The following is a 20320-nucleotide window of genomic DNA, read 5'->3' on the forward strand; positions in this document are numbered from 1 at the left end:
TAGACAGGAAATGACTGGTTTTGTTTGTTGACCTTGGTTGCCAGGATCGACACCTGTCTGTCAATAACTGAGGGAATTTGGTTTCAGCTGCCAACAAATCAGCACTCCAACAAACAATTGTAAAAATAAAAAGAAAAATTAAGGTTAGTTGTTCTTGAAATAAGAAACTGTAGTTAGAGTTCTTAAAGGTACCTCCAGAAAACCAGAAAAAGGGGTATTTTTTAAAAAAATAAACAGTAAAAAATCTATCCTCTGCAGTGCATGACCCAGCCTTTGTTCATACTGTATGAACCAAAAGCAGCCCAGGGATAGGATTTATTTTGAAATGCCCCTTCTTTCATGACACCAAGTCAAGGAACTGGGCCAAAATTTGTTGACAAGCAGGAATTGTCATAGCAAATTCCTGTTCCTAGGGCAGATTTTGACTGACATTCTGGTCATTCTGACTGTGAACCATGGGGCTGAGACAAAATCCCCACACACAACCCTGCCAAAATATGGCAAGAGACACTGCAAATCCAAGTTCACTGCCCTGGTGATTAGAGAGTCTTTGAGTTTCTGGTTTCTGAAAGGCTTAGCACAGAGAGAGAATACACCACCAAAATACCACCACCCTTGCTTTCTCCTGCCCAATCTATGAGATATTCACACGGTGATCTCCTTCTCTGGGAATCCATCTTAACTGCCTTTATTTCACTCAGAAATCCCTAAATGCCCTCCCCCTTAATCCCACTTCTCAGAAGCAACATGTCTTACTCACACTGTGTCCTTGGGAAAAAAAGGAAATCAATATGCTATTAAAAATAAAAGAAAAGAATGGGAAAAAGGAAGACAGAGAGAGGCTCAGGAAGGTCCTCAGGGTATTTCTCTAAATTAAAAAAGAAGCCTGAAAAGTGAGCAAGAAAATTAAAACAAAAGAACAACAACTAAAAAAAAAAAATCTACAAAAGCAAAATAAAACAAGGAAACACATAAAATGCAGGGTGTTTTCAAGACATTGGGCTTTGTCTTTTGAAGCAGCTGCCTGGGTGTTCTAGGGGCTGGGGCAGTCAGGAAGAACCCAGTTACTTCAACAGCTTCTAAAACTCCATGAGAACATTTCTATACATTTAAACTGGGTGAGGAGGGGGCTAAGTTATCTTATACAAGAGCAACACTGACCCTGCACACATTTAGATTTGGTCCTTTCAAATGAGTCTTGTCCCTACCTGTGTGCTCCAGCACCCACTCAACCACATATTACAACCAGGCTGTATTTAGCTCCACCCATCTGAATAAATTTATTCACATATTTAATGTTTAGGACAATTTTAAGTGCATGGCTTAATCAGAAGTTTACATTTCTATAGATTCAGGCCTGGAGCCCATGACCTTCTAAGGCTGACTGAGGGATGCATGGCTATGCAGGGCTCAGCTCCATTTTCAAATACGCCACTACGATTTAAGAGATTCTTTCCTGATTTTTTGGGGGGATAGAGATGTTTTGCTGATGAGAGCTATGATACAACAGATTCTGGCTAAAAGACAAGTCCAGAGCAAGCTTCTAGAGCTTCATTTTCACCATCTACTATCCTAATGAGGATGTAGAGGCTTCTCAATACACTAATGACTCCCCAAGGGTGATTGGATATGCATAGTGATTCTTTGCAGCAGAGATGTTTTGGCCCAGTTCCTGAGTTTAAAATAAAGTGAGGAACAAAAACAGACACATAAAAGAGAGTGAGATGTTAGAAGGATGACTTTGTTGTCCTAAGATAACACTGAGCTACCATCATTGTATTCGCCTTCTTCATTGGCCATAGGTTGAAGGACAAAAGAAAAAGAGAAGAAGCACAGTAGTCAATCCACAACTGGCACTGTTCTAAGAGCACCTGTCCCCACTCCCTCCCTGTTATGCTGGGAACCTTGGACTCTCCAGAGAAGGAACAAGAAGAAAAAACACCTTTTTGGTGATTTGATGTGGCTGATATACAGCCCTTTCTCCATGTTCATCGAAATCCATCTAGAGAGATCATTTCCCTCCCATACTCTCTTTTCTCTTGAACAATGTCAGTGTTTTTGACAGTTTCCCCAGCACTGAAAGAGAAAAAGGATGAGGGCCTGTAGGTTCATAACATACCTTCCTCATGAGCTTCCTCTGCTGGTGTCATGGTGCAAGCAGTGATAGAAGGACAGGAAATAGGAAAGAAAAAACAGAACAGTTATTTAAAGCTCTTGGAATCCTGAGAAAGAGACCAGGGAATGCATGAAGGGGGAAAAAAATAAAGGAATTAGTGAACTAAAGCAGCGAGAAAAGGTATCTGGAGAGACTGTCAGGCCTTAAAAATTCTGTAATGTTAAAGTAGCAGTAAGCATGAAGGTTAAAGGAGAAGAGAGCTGCAAATTATCATTGTGGTTAATATTTGTTTCTCTTGTTTTCTTCTCTTCTACCAGCCCAGGACTCCTGTTCTCTCCCTCTCTCACACACAGACACACTTTCATGTTGCACCTAGGTGGAGTAATCAGAAGTTGTGTCACATACCTGGCTCATGAACTTCAGGTGTGAAGTGTCATGGAACAAGTTGCGATGGAAAACAAGAGAATGAGAACAAAAAATCTGTTATTTCACACTCCAAAAGAGCTTTTGAGCCAATGGGGAGGAGGGGCAGAGAGGAAAAGGAGAGGCAAGAATGAAGTTAAGAAGTAAACAGGTAAAATATTTACATTTGAAATAACACATAAAGAGAAGTCACAGAACAGGAAAGGTGAAAGAGGCAGATTTATGATAATAGTGCAGTGCTTAAAAAACACTTCTAATCATCATATGATATAAAGCACAACCTGACAGCACAGTGTACCAAAGTTTACTTTGATTGGAAATATGCACATGAACATAGCCAGCACTCTCAAAGCACTATTGGACCCATCCTTTACTACAGCAGTATTTCAGCCATTTGAAATAAACACAGTGTGGTTCAGAAACCTGCTGAAATACCTGCCATAACTCATCATCAACGTTCAGCTAACTTCCAAAGAAGCTCAGTTCCCTTCTAGATCTATGGCTCAGGCCATTTTCTTCCTTGAAGACAACTTTGATGTCTATATAAATGTACTGCTGCTCTTCAAATCCATTTGCAATGTAAAATTACAAATGGATTACTTCAGAGGAAGAAAAGGTTCATTAGAAGTCTGTGCAGGTCTACATGTCACTCTTCTGGGTTTTGCCAAAGCGAGACTAGGTCAGCAATGTGAATTTGCAGGGCAGATTTTGCTTTTCAGCCATACACACACACCGCCAAATATTTTGCAAAGCAGGCATAAAAAACCCACAATCTCTCATGGTGTTTATATTCCCCATGTGGAATCAATGGGGCAAATTCCACCCTGAAATCTGAAGTAAATCCTTCCCTATAGGAAGAAACATTCATTCTCGTTTCACAGGGCAGAATTTACACATTCCACAAGGAGACTTTTTGCTGAGATACCCCTTCACAATAGAATATGTGTGTTCCCCCAGTTTCTAGTGAAATTGTCATGCAAGGAGTAAGTCTCCTCCTCCTTACTGCTGATTACACTTTACTGAGAAAAAATATTAAACTAAAATAGAACCACCCCAAAGGCATGCAAGTTATAATCCATCCTTAACTGATAGGTTGTTATCCCCTATCACCTTGTATTCACTTCTCACACACACCATCCCAGCAGACAGACACCAGGGAGTTTAGAAGTTAAATCACATACCTGGAGGGGGGGCTTCATTTAGTAGGATGTGTCAGGGGAAAAACACAGGAAAGGAAGATAAAAGAATTAGAAATAAGTTATTCAGGAAGGGATCACCTCAAACTTTGGTAAGACTGGGTTGAAGAAGTATACTTTGCAGACCAAGTTATAGGGATAAACTGTTAATAAGAGTGGAAAATGAGTGTAATTACAGTGGGGTATGAAGTAGATAGGGAGGAGATGCCATAGAAACAATAGGTAAAGGGAATTTGAATGTTGATGATTTGCAACAGTTTAAATCATGCAAATTTATAAACCATGGGCGAGTGTAGTAACACTGGTGATCCTTAAATCTGAAAGAAAACACACCCAATTTGAGAGTTTTACAAGCATTTAGTGTTATCTAGGTTTCAGCTGCCCTTTTAGCTGTCAGAGCTGCATGAGGATGTGAGAATTACTGAAGGAGGTACTGCTTTAGATGTACCCCTATGCATGCATTTGAAGCTTCACCATGTAAGAATCTCTGCTGGCAAATTGAGGACTTAGCTCTGCAGAACTGGCAATATTTGTGCACAGAGCTTGTCTCTGCTGCAAAGGACTAGAAACTGCTTGAGTTTGTGTGCCAGGATCCTGCTGCAATCCACTCCCTGCTATAAGCAGCTTGGGCTTCTGCAGCCCAGGTACCTGCTTTCTGCCAGGGCTGTGGGGTAGTCACATCCCTAAAAGTTTTCAGGGGCACTAAAAAAGTTTGTTCTTTTTAGATGGTGATCCTTCAGTTATAAACAATATTTATACTTTTCTATAGGGAAAATCATTTTTAGGGAATTTCAAGAATGGATTGATTCTTCATGATTCTGGTATTCTTCAACATCTTCAAATTCCTATGTACAGGAACACTTCAGATTAATACATAGGAATTTAGATGTCACAAACATGAGCTTGGTTAGGTGGAAAGAGTCAACAAGGGAAAATGAAAGAATTAGAGCAGGAATCCCACAACAGCAACAACTGTGAACTTGTGCAGGCCAAAGCTATGACTTAGAAGATGTGGCAGGCAAAGACAGCATTAATAACAGAAACTAAATAATCATGCAGTTACATGAAAAGCTGGGACAGCCTCCTTCTGACGTAAAAGTTTTTTGTCAAGCTCGTCATATTTACATTTTCTTTTGGTTTTACGATGCTTTATGTTACTGAGGGAAAATAAAGCATGGGGAGGCTTTATTGTTTATCATATTATGTTAATAGCTTGTGTTTTGCACAAATTTCAAGCTCCTACATCTGTCAGTGCTAGAGAACCAGCTCTCAAGTTGTGAGTAGTTCAATAAATACCATGGAAAAGAGGTACAGAGGAAGGCAAAGCAACTGTGATGGAAGCAATGACCTTTAGCTTGTGCAAATCAAAGTCAGAAAAACCTTAGGTGCAGATTAAGAGACAAAAATGAATATGGTTAAAAAGAGAAGAGAAGGATGTGAAACAAGAAGCGATGAGAACAGGAGAGATATGAGAAGCAGTGAAGAGATGAATGCTGAAGTATTAAGTCATGTAAAAATCAATCAGCTTTCACCTCACTCCAGCCCTGGCAAAAGCATTGATCTGCTCTGGACTAAGAGGCTGGTCTCCCTCTGTGGACAGCAGAGGGAAGTAGCTGGGGTGGGAGGCTGCTGAGATGTGACTACTTTAATAAAGCTACTCCAAATGGCACAGAGTAATTTTCACAGACAGTTTAGAGGACACTGCAAGTTCCGTTTCTGTTTTTCCAGGTAATAAACACGATAACATTCCCATATGCACTGTGAGGATGGCTCCGAGTCCAGTAAGTCTGTTATTACAGCTCATACATTGAGATGTTTGTCTACCAAAAATGTTACTACATTTTTCATGCAGCAGTTAGCTTCATCCTCATTATTACGCATCACAGAGTGATGAGGAAATTATGACTGGTCAAAGGTGTGAGGAAGCTGCAAGTTACAGTTTATCGTTAATATTTGATTTTTATGTTTACTTCCACCATCTTTGAATTCCTGAGTATAATACTAGAGTTACTGTTAAAATTTTCCAACATAAATCATAGTTTCAATTAAATTTCAATATTTCAGAACTCACATAGATTTAGTTGAGATTGTGGTTAAAAAAATGTAGACGTTTCACAACCATAAAGGTTGCAGAGATATAAACATCTCTGGAACAAAACTTTTTCAGTTTTTGTCTTGTGGTAACTTCTCATTCCAGATTTGTTCTTGCATTACACTATATATACCCCACATTATCCATAAAGGCAATGCTTCAGAAGCATCTAAAATAAAATTTTCATTTCAAAATTTGGAAATCTTCCATTGAGGAGAGAGGAAAAAAAAGTTGGAAGAAAATGTTTTAGCTAAATAAAAACCATAATTTTCAGTAGCTGTCGAACAATGTGTTCCTCTTTTTTTTTTCTGGTTGGTTGAAAAGTTTCCATTTTGTCCCAATTCAGCACATGACCCAGTTGTGAAATTGCCAAATGGAATTGTATTTCCAGCACACAATAACCCTTCAGATTGACGCAGAGGAATTCAGAAGTCACATACCTGGTTCATGGACTTCTTTAAAAGGGAAGTAGCAGGGAAGGAGATGCAAAGAAAGATAAGAGAATTAGAGCAAGAAACAGAGGATAATTAAAAACCCTTACACTTTCCTTAGCCAAGGTGGTGGAGGGGGTGTTAAAGGCATAAAAACCATTAATAAGATTAAGTAATAAATAGAGGGCACATATGAATGTCAATTAGAATCGTGGAGAGGAAGGGTTGTTTGTACATAAAAGCTGCAGATTACTAACATATATATTCATAATGTTATAAATCAAGTGCCACTGGTAGCCTTTGGTTGACAAAAACATTACCTGTATTTAAAGCAAATCCATTACCCATAGGCTTGAATGTGCAAAAAGGGTATAGACAACCTGCTCTTATTCATGTGCATAGAAATCCCAGGCACTGTGGAAATCAGTGGGCTCTGAGGAGCTGGCAGTGATTTCCCTGGCGCTCAGGATTTCACCACTGGTGTGTAGGGCTGCACACCGATGTGGGAGGATGAGTACGAGTATGTTATTGCTCTCCAACCTGCAGGACAAAGCATCCCATGGAAGCCTGGGTGGGCAAGCAGAGAGGGGCAGGCAGAAGGGCAGTTGAAAGGTAAATGGGTTGGGGCTGCCAGGCTGATGCTTTAATAAGCATGACCTTCTATTTTGTCAATCACACAGATTGCCTTACCAGATCTGGACTTTAATTCCGGTTACAAAATTGAGTAAAACTGCAACCCTGCCACCCTTGCTTTTGCATAATGGACATTAACCCAGAAAAATCCCAATAGTTACGGGAAAAGCACACACTGCATCTTTTCTCAAATATGCTCCAACCAAAATGATGCCACTTGGTCCAATCCTTACCCCAACAGTAAAAGTAGGTATGACACCGTGTCACTTGTTGACACGCTCATGACTTCAGGTGCAAGTCTCCCCACATCTCCATACTCTGCTGCAAAAGGGAGTTCTGCTTCTGTGCAGTGGCAGGGGCATGAGGGAAGAGGTGCACCCAACTGAGGGACACAGCGTTGCCTCAGGACATGGCTGTCCCGCCTCCAACCCCGGGACACGGCCAGAGGAAACGGTTTGGGGAACACTATCCTGTACCAGCTGGTGTCCATACGAATAGCCTGGCTAGAGACATCAGGTGCTGGGGAATACATGAGCAGTGCCCAGCCTGTGCCTCAGGCTTTGTTTTCAAACAGCAGTTAGTACTGATTACTCATCACACTGCTTATCCTACAAGAGCAAAGCAACCGTGCAGAGGATATTTTTTGCATCGGCTCATCTTCAACCACCTCCAGAATTCCTGCACGAGTTACTGCTCCAGACAAAAACAGAGGAATTCACAAGTCATGGCACATACCTTCCTCATGAGCTTTAGCGTGTGGGAAGAGTCACAGAGCAAAATGCAAAGGAAGATGAGAGCGTTAGAAACATCAGAACAACTTTTCGCTTGGGCAAAATGGAGGGGGAAGGGAGCACTGAGAATATGTTGCAAGGAAATAAAATGAGTATGGATATGAAAAGCAGTACTGGAAGTGAGGGTGCAAATTGTCTGAGATATTAAAAACATAAAGCTGATTTAAGCGGCCGTATCAGATGATTTGTCTCATACAGCCATTCCTGCAGTCCTGCACAAAGCCAGGAGCAGCACGCTGTTTCATAGCCCTGATGCTTGCCCATGTGGATTTGCAACCTGAGGCCAGCACGTTTTGGGTGGCTGCAAGTATTGCCATGAAACAGTAGCCTAGAAACTCCATTATATGAACAAGAAAACCATCTTTAATCATTTGCAAAGCTAAAGCATCAAATTTATCACCATTTGCTCTATACCCACAGGGTTTAAGCTGGAAAAAAGATGTGTGGAAAGGCTTTTGTAAGAACGTCAGCCAATCATGAGCATTTCTGCGTATAGTCTGGAGGCCAAATCCACCCCAAATGGTCCAAAATAAGCCTCCCAAGAAGACCCAGCCAATCTCAGAGTAAAAGTTTTTCAACGTTCATCCTTTTAAGAGGTTTACATTTCCCAGCAGTTTTCAAGGGTTTTTTCGTGCAACAATTACCACGTACATCAATGGTGTAGTCAATGTCAAGACAGAACACAAAGGCAGACAGTACAAAAACCAAAATGGTGGCAAGTTTTAGTCTGCATTAATATGCCTATTTGTAACTCCTGTTTCCTTTTGCCATCTTATGGTTTACTGGCTAAGCCAGAGCTTACTCTGAAAGACAGGAATCCAGGAGTCACATCACATACCTTCCTCATGAGCTTCTTCTTTAGGTGTGAAGAGTGACGGGACAGGATGCAAAGGAACATTAGGAGAAACACATTGTTACATGAGATAAAATAGGCTGAAAACCCTTCATAGGCTGAAAAATCTGCTCAGAGGGAAAAGTTTTATCCCAGTAAAGGATGTGCTAATGGCCTGGAGATAAAAAGGATTTTGAGGCACATGTGGCTGGGAAACAACTTCACCACATGAAGGGAAGGGGCAAAAACATATCAAGAGGGAAAATCTCACAGTAAGCTCAAATATCATGTGCTGAAACTTCTCTCTATTTCCAGTTTTAGAGGAACAGCTCCTGCCCTTGCCCAGATGGGCTTTATGGTGAGCCCTGCACAGGGCAGGGGTGGCAGAGGGGCCGGGTTACCACTGAGCCGTCTCTGCCGGATCTTGCACTGAGATTATTCCTGTGTGTTAGCCAGCGGCAGAGCCAGTCACAGAGGGGAGGTGGAAAGCAAAGATAACAGAAGGAAAAAGGCAAACTGGTACTGCTCCTCTTACACCACCCTTGAGTCCCCACTACCACCACCAAGGAGACAGCAGGGAGCAGTTTGGAAGGTGATGGCACGTACCTGCCGGAGGAGCTTCATCAGGTGACATGTGGCAGGAAGCAAAAGCAATGAGATGGAAAATGAGAACAGTTAGACTAAAGAGTGTGTGAATGCAACAGAGGGTTTACGAAAAAAAGCACAGGACACATGAAATAAAGAAACAGAGGAGGAGATGAAATGGAGACGGGTGACCAGAGCACACACAGATACAAGAAATGTAAAACCGTCTGGACCTGGATGCTGTAAAAACTCTGCAAACTCAGAGTGGGTCTATCGTGGCACTATAAACAGCTTTAGCCCTGTTTAAAACATGCCCATAGCACAAAGCTTTGCAAATATGGAACCAACACACCCTTTGGCTCCTTGCACCTGGAGCACTGCATCCCAAACCTCTCGAGTGCAAAGGGTGAGTTTCTGTTCCAGCCCCCCTTCTGCCCTGTCTGTTCCGCCTTGCCAGCGCTGTGTGCAGTGTGGGGAGCCAGCTGGGGTTACTTACCAGCATCTACATGGTTATAATTCTGCAGTATTATGCATATTATATATCATATGATATATTATAGCTTATAAACTTATAATATATATGATATATTACATATAATATGACATATTATAGCATATGTACTATATAACATAGGGCTAAGCATGTATTTTACCACAGATGGATTTTGACTTCAAAATCCATCTGATCATGATCTGCCAAGCTATGTAGGAGAAACCAGTTGGCACCTGATAGAAAGCTTCCTAGCCAGACCTCAGTTATTCCATGGCACACAAGTACCCAGGGCTAAAAATCAGCCTCAGAGCATGTTGTGTCTTGGATAAAGGGATGGTATCCACATTTCCCCTGCTGCTCCCTCCCCGAAACTGGAGCAGAGGTGTCTGCACAGATACACGAGGATATGGGTACCCTCAGTGAAACTTGTGCAAGGGACAAGGAAAGCCCTCTTCCTGCAGATGGTTTGTCCCAGCATCTCTCTTGTCTCTTGCTTTCTTCTACCACCTTGCAAAATCGAGGTGCACATCAGCACCAAGCCCTCCTGCAGGAACCAGCACGGCCAAGATGCTGCTTCACCTACCTTCTTCCTGAGCCTCTTCTGTGGGTGGGAAACGTCACACAGCAAAAGAAATGGGAGGAGAAAATTAAAACAGGAAATACATTATTGGGACATTCCTGAGGTTTGCCAAGCTCCCAGGCCGTTATGGGTAAGAATACACAATGATGGAATTACAGGGTGAGAGAGAATTAAAAATAACATTTTTATGGGCACATTATGGGGTTATAAATGTTACTGAAATATGGGAATATGACCACAAGTGGAAACCACATAAAAAGGCATCCAATATCTTATTCTTTACTAGAGCTGGCTAAAATACCCTAAACCAAACTTTTAGTGAATTTATTTTAGTGAAAAATAAAATTGCTGCATTTCTTTTGCTTTACATTTTTTTCTCAAATGGTGAAAAAGTTTCACTAACATTTATCAATTTTTGAAATTTCAAACAAATTCATTCCTGAATTTTACCAGATGAATATAAATTTTGCAGGGGGTCTCCCTCCCTTGATAATATTCATTTTGACACCATTGTACTAAAAATAAGTCAAGCAGTTCAGTAAAAAAGGTAGAACAAAACATATATATATATATGTATGTTTGTTTTCATATACATATACTCATATACACACACATATATAAAAAATTATGTATGTATGTATATTATATTTTTTCTAATATACAGATGCATTTTCTTTCATATATATAAATGTTTTGGTTTGGCTTTTTTAAACAAATAAAACAGGCCAAATTTCCTACCAGCTCAATAAACAACATCAATGTCCACTATTGCATTGATGTCTGTGGCTCAAGACAGAGTCCTGGCCACTGGATGTGAACCATTTGCTCTGGATGTCTTCACACATATTCTCCCTCCACACTGAGAGGGAAGGAAAGCAGGAGCCATGTCACATACCTTCTTCCTGAGCTTCAGGTGGCAAGTGTCATGGAACAAGAAGCAACAGCAAGCAGGAAAATGAAAACAGAAAACTGTTAGAAACTGATGCTGGGGGGTGAGCTAAGGCCTGGAGAAAAATGGTGGTTAGAAAGTGATGGAGAAAAGTTATATGGAAAAGAAATGGATGACATCAGAAAGAAACACAAAGGTCAAGCAAAAGTATAGAGCAAGGAGAAGAGACCTCAGAGGAGTAAGTCATGCAGATTAAAAAAAAAATTGAAAGTCACCTGCCTATTAATTTCATATCAGTCATTAAATACTTGAAAACAAAAAGTAGGCAGTTAGGGAAGAAAGGAGAAAGGCAAGAAATGCTTCTCCTTTAAGGAAGGCTTGTCTGCAGGAGCAACACCCTTTGCTTGCTCTTTTGACATTTGACAAGACATGAAGGATGGAGCATGAAGAACACTTTCCCCTTCCTGGCTCTACCACTCCACGCATGACCAGAGAGACAGATGATGACTGAAGGCAGCTCTACAACCTATTTGGTGTCTCTTTTTTCTTTTTTTTGAGCTCTTGGTCCCTTCAGAAGCAATGCCAGGGAAATAGTGACTTAAGGATAATGTACCTTATAGCAGAAACTACTATTCTCAACATGGCCACAGTTGCACCTCTGTTCCCACCACCACTGATGAGAATTTGGCTGTTGCAGCAACTTGGAGGAATCCAGGGCCAAAAAAAAAAAAAAAAAGAAAGAAAAAAAAGCTGCTGTGTTTAAATCCCCAAAATGGATATCCCAAAAGGGACAACTCTCTGTCTCCGAGCTGGTTTCATAGCCTCCACATACAAATATTCCACCTCCAGTAAAGGGTTTTTCTTTCAACCCCTTAAAAGATGCCTTAGACACTAAGGGCAGATCCTGGGAGAAATTCCAAGAGTTTGGCCCTTAGCTCTGTTCCAGACACCTTGGGAAAATGAAGGATGACAACTGGCAGCTACACTTGCCTGAACTGAAACCAGTGTGTCAAAAATGTCCAGTAAAGACAGTGGTACATCTCCAAAAGCATCTTCTCCCTGCTGCCTACAAAAGGTGAAACAATTTGGGTGAGAAGGGTTTTTCATGCTCCATCTTTCCAGATCAGCACTCTGTCTCTCACAGCTTGTCAAATCCCATTTTGCCAGCTAAAGGCATGGTAAGAAACTTCATCTTTGCCAGTTGGTTCTCTGCCTTGCCTTTCTATCCTCAGCAGTGCCCTGTCAGCTGCTCCTCAGGAGCTGGACAACGTGCTCTTCTTTTCAATTTCAAAATTTAAGCTCAGTCTGTGGACACTGCCAAAATGAGAATGGCAGGATTTCACCGATGCTATGTTATGTGCACTCTGCACCAGTCCCTGCCCTAAAATGTTCCAAGTTTGTGGGCAGGTTAGACCCCAGCTTACATCATAACCATCCCCTCATACAAATACGCCATTTCACTGTAACATGAAGGCTCTGCACATCACAGCCCCAAAACACTTGACTGTTTTTTTGTTTTCCAACTGGTTTACTGATAAAGTCTTTCAGATCGCCTTTAGCAGCAAGCGCCAAAGAGAAGGGTGAAGTGTAGACAAAAGAAAAGCAGGACCAAGAACCAAAGAAAGATAAATTACGTTCCACTTTTTTTGTTACCTTCTTCTTCGTACTCCTCTGCATTGAAATGGGAGAGGGGGGAAAAAAAGCAGACAAATCAGCCATCAGCTTTGATACAACAGTAGAATGTTACCCACAGCAGAGCCCTCTGTGCTCAGAGGGATGCTGGGCAAGATGGTTTCTGAGAGGCCACTTGCAAATCAGCAAGTCAAATAACAGATTAAATTACTTTGAAAATAAAAAAGAGGAGTTATAAAAAGGGGAAGAAGATGATAAAGTATTGAATTTTTCCTTGGGCAACGGAAACGCAAGGTTACACGTGCATTAGAAGGGAAGAGGTAGCAGAGAGTGCCTCTGAATATAAGAAAAGTTTCTATGCATATTGCTTATAAACATTGTGAGGATTTATGTTTTAAAACCAGAATATATGACACATACAAAAGCTTCAAAATAAATTGCCAGCAGATGGCAGTGCCCCTACAAAAACTAGCAGCATCCCCTCCCACCAGGGCATCAATTTGGGGCTAAAACCCCACAGGCTGCCCGCAGCACGAACACGGCCAGGGTGCTACAGGTAGTGTAAAAACACCAGAAGCTGGTGACAGTCAGACAGACAGAAGCACAAAAAAGAAGCTTCAGATTTGTCTAACCATACCAGCTGACACAGCCAGCAAGTGTTGCAGGCTTGCACAGAAGCAATTACAAACGGATTTAAGACTTACCCTCTCCTTGTTCCCTGTGAGAAAGGAAAAAAGGATATTGAAACCAGATAAGTATTTATCCCGCTCTGTACTGATGTCAAGCTTTAAACCATACACTGAAGCAACCCAATGCAATGTTGTTTAAAGTCTGTTGTTTTTTCTTTCCCCCATTTTCTCTGCTCTTCCAGGAGATACTTGGTTTTAAGAGTAGTAAAGTAACTGGGTTTGGGTTTATTTTAAATAGTGCTCCTGATTCTGAAGGCGTGTATGGATCCATATCCAGGAATAATCCTCCACGCCAGAGCTCTGACATGATACCCGCACACGAGCACTGCACAGGGGCTGATAAAAGTGGCCCTCAGTCCCAGTGTGCCAGGCAACCCAGCCTGCAGCCAATGGCCCACAGCAACCCAGATGTGCTACAGCCTCCCCGAACCCTAGGGCTGTCTAACAAAATCTGGCATAAAACAGGTGCTGCTCAATGTTTATCCCGTGCCTGTAGCAACACAGGTCTCGTGGTCTGCTCCCATTCCTTGCCCGCACTTGCCAGCTTCTCCTGCTCTACCATCCCCTTGCATGAAACCCAAGTCCCACAGCAACCCTGGGGCCACATCCTAGAAGAAAGACATGTTAGTTAGGGATTGCCTGAAAAAGGTGCCAAATTACATCCTCAGAAAAAATATTTAAGAGCTGGACAGAATGATACAAGTTGAGTTGAACTTGAGAGAGCTAAGTGATCACTGTAGGTCTGTCCATGATTCCTCTGATCCCATGACTGCCCTAAATCTGCCTTCTGTACCTTCTGATGCAAAAGTGTCAAATGATCCCATTGGGTTTGGCCATATTACTCTAGATTTGTTAAACCAGGGAAGAAAGCATCTTTTCCACTGTGCTGTGGATTTTATTTCCCCTCCTCCAGGTGCAGTGCCACAACCATGGAGGGCAGGCTGAGCTGGGTGGAGGTGTTTAGGAGATGTCCTGTGTTGGACACAAGGGGTCTTTGACCCTCTAAGTCAAGATGTCCCTTTTTCACTAGCTCAGGGGGCTTCAGGCTGAGCAGAGAGCAGCAAACTGCAGGGGTGCCCTCGCTCTGCTGTGTGGAGCTAAGCTGGGCAGATAAACACACAGACAACTTTCTCTCTACTTACACTTCCTCGGTATCAGACATGTTGGCAATTAGTTGCTAGACAAAAGAGAAGGAGAAGAAAAGGAAAACAAAACAAAAAACAAACAAAACAAACAAACAAAAATAGGAAAAAAAAGAAGAAGAAAAAAGGTATTATTAGTGAGTGCACCTCATAAAAAATACCAAGGCAGAAGCAGATGGATTGACATTTGAGGACAAAAAAAGCCAAGCACCTGCTTTCCCACACAGCAACCAGTTCCCCACCAACACTGACGTTTTGGGAGAAGCACAAACCTTTGCCAGCCATGTCAGAGGACAAGGGGAGAGGAGGAGAAAAAGATCATCTGGAAAGACATATCCCATCAACTCAGCTGCTTCCCATAGGCAGACCCAGGAGCTGCCTAGTCCTGGCTTTAAATTACAAAATCCCCAGAGCTCAGGGAGATGGGCAAGGCCAGGGTGTCCTCCCACACCCATCTGACATTTCCATCGCTCCAGCGAGATTAGAGGAATTTCTCCTTCTTTCATGCTACCACAGGTGGGATGGTGCCAGCTCCAAAGCTGCATTCAGAGTTACAAAAATAACTGGAACTACCAGTATACCTAGAGATAATTTGTCAGCACCCAAAAGTGTGTCTGGTTTATACAACTGATGAGTGAGCGAACAATAATTGTTTTATTAGTTTAAGATGAAAACCAGCCACATGCCTAGTTAGGCAGTTCACACTGATATAACCATTTCTATGTAATGCAACACACTCTGGCTTTCCTAAAAGCATCAGCTGCCCTGAGGCTGGGGGAGAAGATGAGGAAAGGCCCCTGAAAATTTCTCCAAATCCACAGCAGATCCTAAATTAGAAAGCCAGACTTCTCCTTGCTGGCCCAAACCCCAACTTTCATGACTTCATTATTCAGCTGATATATGAGAGATGTCTTGAAGGAGCAGGTGGGCTGACTTAAGTTCAAAAGGAACAACTGCAGCTCAGCAGCTTTCTATTTCAGAGGAAGGCAGTAATCCCACAGGCTCCAACCCTGCCCTATAAGGGATTCTCTCCATTCCCCAGCAATGACCTTGGGCACCATACATTAACATCAACAGGATTTAAAACCCCCATGTTGCAAGGAGAGATAAACAGCCAATGTTTTTTTCTTCTAGTTCCTCATTTATTCTCTTTCTGAAATTCAGCATTGCCCTGGAAGTAGTGCCAGCAGTGGCTGTGTTATGACCTGACCTGAGGTGCTGGATGGGAGGGGTAATCTACTGGCAGGACACGTGAGATTTGGGTTCAGTGGTCTCTTGGTCCTAGGCTGCTTTTAACTTTGTAGCTGTGGCTGCCCACTCCTTGAGTACAACAGCCATCCCAAGGAGTACTTTGGGGACTCTAGTCCTACCAGGCAGGGGGAGTGGGGGGAATTTTGTATTTGGGAGGAATTTCAGCTTTCAAATGAGTTTTCTGCTCACCAATTCATACTGCTCTTCTGTTAACTACTTGAATGCTACAACACTGCTGGTCTCTCTCCCCTGGTCTTTTCAGTCTAGATTTCATAAAAGAAATGATGAAGACTTCCATTTGCTATCTGCTCAGTGGCAAGCATGTTAGCAGTCTCATTTCAGCCTTCAGAAATAATTCAAGCTATTAGTAATAATGCTTGACAGTATGTTGGTTTATGCAACAGGACAGCAGAGCTCCTCCAGGCAAAAGCCTGTGGAGGGAACCTGCCTAACACCCAGCTGTTGACTTCTTCCAAAATACATGTTCTGTAAAGACTCAGGGCAATGGCCAATCCTCCCATGGATTAAGCCTTTATAAATACAGCTTTCCTTCTTCCCAAGGTGGAGGATTTAAAAAAATATGAGGACTTTTTAAAGGCTGTGGGCTAAACTCCTCTCTCATTCCAGTAAGAAGAAGAGTAATACCACTAAGAGAACCCTCTGTGTGCAGACAGAGAGGGAGCGTCTGTTCAGTGCAGGGCAGGCACGTAGCGCAGCGCACGCTGTTCTTTCCAAGGCAATTGAAGTCAACGGGAGTCTTTGCAATCAGGCTTTCCATTAGCAGTTATTGGAATGAGCTCATCTAGTCTCCAATTTAGCTCTAAGGACATCTTGCTGAGGGTTGTCACATTGGCTGTTCCCCTACCCCCTTCCATATTTGTTAATCCAAGCGCTGCAAATGCGAATGGGATTTTGCATGGCATCTGTCCGTGTGCTATAAAAGCGGAGCGAGAATGCCAGCATCCCTGACACTGTAAGACCCCAGCCCTGAGGGGATTTCTTGGCCCCAGATAAAATGAACTAATAACAAGTGTATTGGCAGACTCTGTACAAAGATGAGCCAGACGCAGGAACCCCACAGGAGAGGGCAGGGGGGACAAAAAAATCCAGGAGAAGATCACAGATTTCAGCCTTGCAAGGGCCAAACAATCAACCAGGTTTGGTCCCTCTGTCAAGAAAAGCTGGTATTTAAGGCAGCAGCTGACTGCCACTGCCCCTGACTGGAAAGGTAAAAAGGTTTAGCTTCAAGAAGAACAAGGTGTCTGCCCACTTCATGGCATTCAAAAGCCATCTGGTCCCTTAAAGCCAAGGGCAAAATGCAGACTGTCATAGCTACAGCCACCCAGGACAAGAAAGGTTCTTTGATGCCCAGCACTATCCACATAGCTAACTCTGTCATCAAAGCAGCTAGCAAAATTGGACTATATTTACATCCAAAAGGCAATAAAGAAAGCAATCTGTTAAGAGCGGCAGTTTTTGCAGTTAGGATTAAGTTTGCCCCAAGGCAATGGAAAGTCTCCAGCTGGCTCAGGATTACCCTTTGGTGGAAATTACTGTACACACAGCAAATGCAGCCCAGGATTAAGGCTGTTAGCACCTTCAGGCAATAATTGGGCTTTGTTTGCATAGTGGCAGAAAAATGGATTCTGGTCTTGACTGAGGTTTAAGGATGTAATAAAATCAATTAGTTAATACTGCCCACCCTTTGGAAGGAAATCAAAACACATGGCAAAGTTTCACCAGACAGAAGACTTCCTGCCTGCTCTCACCCTGTAAAGGTGAAAGAAAAGGTTATTTTCTGCTTTTCGTTCAAGCCAAGCAGGTCACTGGAAGGACAAATACACCAATCCTCAGTCCCAGGTGGGCAGGAATACCACATCCCTTTTGGCCCCAAATGCTCCTGGCCTCAGCTGAAAGAGCAGAGCCAGCACATCCCAAGAAGCCTCTTAGCAGCTGAGAATGCACCCGGGAGGGGGAATGGGCTGCCTTGCACCTCCAGGCCACCCCTGGAAATAACCCACCCATCAATCATCCCCTCCCAAGCCAGGCCATACAAGGTAGGCAAGGTAGCAAGAGCCGTACGGAAAGGGGGCAGGACAAAAGGGGCCATGCATGGGCTGTGGGACCTGGCAGGGACAGCTCTCAGGTAAGGACTGGGGCTGTGATCCACCAAGCACCACATGGCCACTATTTCCCAGCAGTAGCTGCTGCAAACCCACTGCATGGATTTTTCAATATACGTACACATCATATTAAACGATACGTGTATTATCTATATCTATTAATATATTATATTAGTAAATATATGAACATATGCATATGTTTCTCTCCAACACTGAAACAGAGTAGCAGGACTCAAGCACTGCTGCAGGGTCCACTAACACAGAGCAAAATCCCAAATCCCTGTCCCAAAACGTATGCTTTATCCTTGTCTTCAGGGTGGTATCAGCTGTCTGATCCCTGCAAGGGGTTTTCTAGGGATATCAAGGCTGAGACAGAGGACCAAAAGCCAATGGCCACACTTAGCTTATATCCCCTGCCTTTCCTTGGTCTAAGAATCACCAAGGTAGGAACAGACCAACAAGATGATCCAGTCCAACTGTCCATGCGGCACTACCACTGTAACCCCTGAACCACTCAACCCTATCACCCAGGTGCCTCTCGAACATCTCTTGGGGACCCTACCACCTCCCTGGGTCTTGCCCCAGCAATTGCCTACAGCCTCACTGGAGCTCCCCCACAGCAGCAGCACAGCTCTCACCCAAATTGCTGGCACCAGAGTCACCTGTACTGGTGTCCCTCCTGCCCTTATAGGATACCCAACACCTGAGAGCAAGAAGCTGATCCAAGAAACATAAATACAGTCATGGAATACTTCCCACTCCCACAGAAAATGAGAAAATTGTGAGAGAAATTCCCTGTGTGAGTGGAGGGGCAGGAGGAGAGGGGTAAATTCAGAGTGGTGATGGGATGCTCCCCATATTCATGACTTCAGACTCCTTCACTTCGCTGGCCTGACCATGAAAAACTCACAATTTTCTTCTTCCTGTGGGAGGGGGCAGTTTTCCAGGACCACATTTTATTTTCTCAGATCTCCCTCTAGACCTACAGCCTCCTCACCCACCAGAAGCTGCCTGATGGTCCTGCCCTTCATACCTCCTGCCTCAGCCATCCCTTTCTCTGGGTGACAGGGGAGGGAAGGTCAGCACTTTTCTCCTGCTGCTGAGTGCCTCTAGAGATCACACTTAATTTCCAGCCCCACATGTTGGTTTGGAAGGATCTATTGTCCCACTACTAATCCTTGAGAGTTCACAGCACCCAAACCTCTGTGGGTGACGTGAGACTTGTGAGATGCCCAACTAAAGCCAGGAAGAAGTGCCTTTTCCTTAGAATCCTGCGTCAGATCCCAGATCCTGTGGACCCCAACCCTCCCCTGGTGCTTCTCCATTCAAACCAAGGCTCATTCCTTCCACAGTGTTGCCCCCCAGCAGCACCCCTTGCCAGAGATCCCACTTACCCGGGAGGAGTGGAGAGAAGCACCAGGGTCCCTGTCAGAGGGGACGGGCAGGCTGGGATCTGCAGGCGTCCCAAGGTGATGCAGCTCTCAACTTATAGTGACATTTGATCGTCTGGAAGAGCCGATTGGCCCCAGACTCCCTGAGCTGGGCAGGGAAGGGAAGGGAGCTGGGATGAGGCGGGGAGGGGATGAGATGGAGGGGGAAGGAAGGGAAGGGGAAAAAAAAGGTCATACCATGTATAGGAGCAGCTGTAGGAATTGCACAGATGATGCTAAGATGGGAGGGACATGTTTGGAGAAAAAAAACCTCCAGGGCTTATGTTTCTATATTTACAACCAGGCAGGCAGGCAGGGCTCAAAGAGGGGTATCTGAGGCAAAGGCACTTCAGAAACAAATTAGGGGGGCCCATAGCTCCATGGTGCATGATCACTGCTAAAAACCTGGTTGTGGCACCCTGGATCTCACAGTCTCAACACACAGCAGCAACTCCCACTCTCCCCTCTGGGCAGGGGCTCTTCCCAGCTGCCACTCCACATGCAAAGGGTTTTGGCTGTGCTGCAGGGCAAGAGCTTGGGGAAGGCCTGTGGACCTCCCATGTCGAAAGCTCTTTGAAACCAGCAGTCACAGGCACATGAGAAAGCAGAGGCACTTAGCACACGTGTTGCCTCAAGTGTGTCTGTGCTCGAGGGCTGTGTGGCACACACCCACCTCTCAGAGACTGCCAGGGCTCTGCCACGCACCAGGGCTTGAGGGGACCTGGAACAAAAAGAAAGAGAGGAGGAACACAGCAAAAGAGTTTATAAGCCTTTCTTAGCATGATATGAAAGCATTATTTAAATAAGGACTTCTTAGGGAGGGCAGCTGCAGGTGGCTGGAGCCTGGGTGCCTGGAGTGGTTTTGCTGCCAGAGCACTCTGCACAGTTGCATGACTACTCCAGCAGAGGATTGCAGTGCCTCACACAATCCTCTGGTTCACGGTTTCCATTTCACTAAATATCCCAGGCTTCAGCTTCCCATCCCCTTCCTC

The 20320-nt window shown here is 43.7% G+C and overlaps 1 protein-coding gene across 1 annotated transcript in view; it reads right to left on the bottom strand.

Annotated features, from left to right (window-relative positions):
* The window catches only part of TNNT3 (troponin T3, fast skeletal type), a 41562-nt gene that overhangs the window by 11537 nt on the left and 9705 nt on the right, over window positions 1–20320 (bottom strand). The window contains 14 exon segments of the mRNA XM_017726623.1: window positions 1770–1787; window positions 2120–2140; window positions 2522–2533; window positions 3721–3732; window positions 4017–4052; window positions 6268–6282; window positions 8521–8538; window positions 10176–10193; window positions 12715–12732; window positions 13398–13411; window positions 14525–14559; window positions 19293–19322; window positions 19324–19459; window positions 20002–20049. Of these exon segments, the coding sequence (XP_017582112.1) occupies window positions 1770–1787; window positions 2120–2140; window positions 2522–2533; window positions 3721–3732; window positions 4017–4052; window positions 6268–6282; window positions 8521–8538; window positions 10176–10193; window positions 12715–12732; window positions 13398–13411; window positions 14525–14559; window positions 19293–19322; window positions 19324–19459; window positions 20002–20049 (431 nt within the window).

Source organism: Corvus brachyrhynchos, unplaced genomic scaffold (assembly GCF_000691975.1).
Source record: "Corvus brachyrhynchos isolate BGI_N302 unplaced genomic scaffold, ASM69197v1 scaffold62, whole genome shotgun sequence".
Taxonomy (NCBI): Eukaryota; Metazoa; Chordata; class Aves; order Passeriformes; family Corvidae; genus Corvus; species Corvus brachyrhynchos.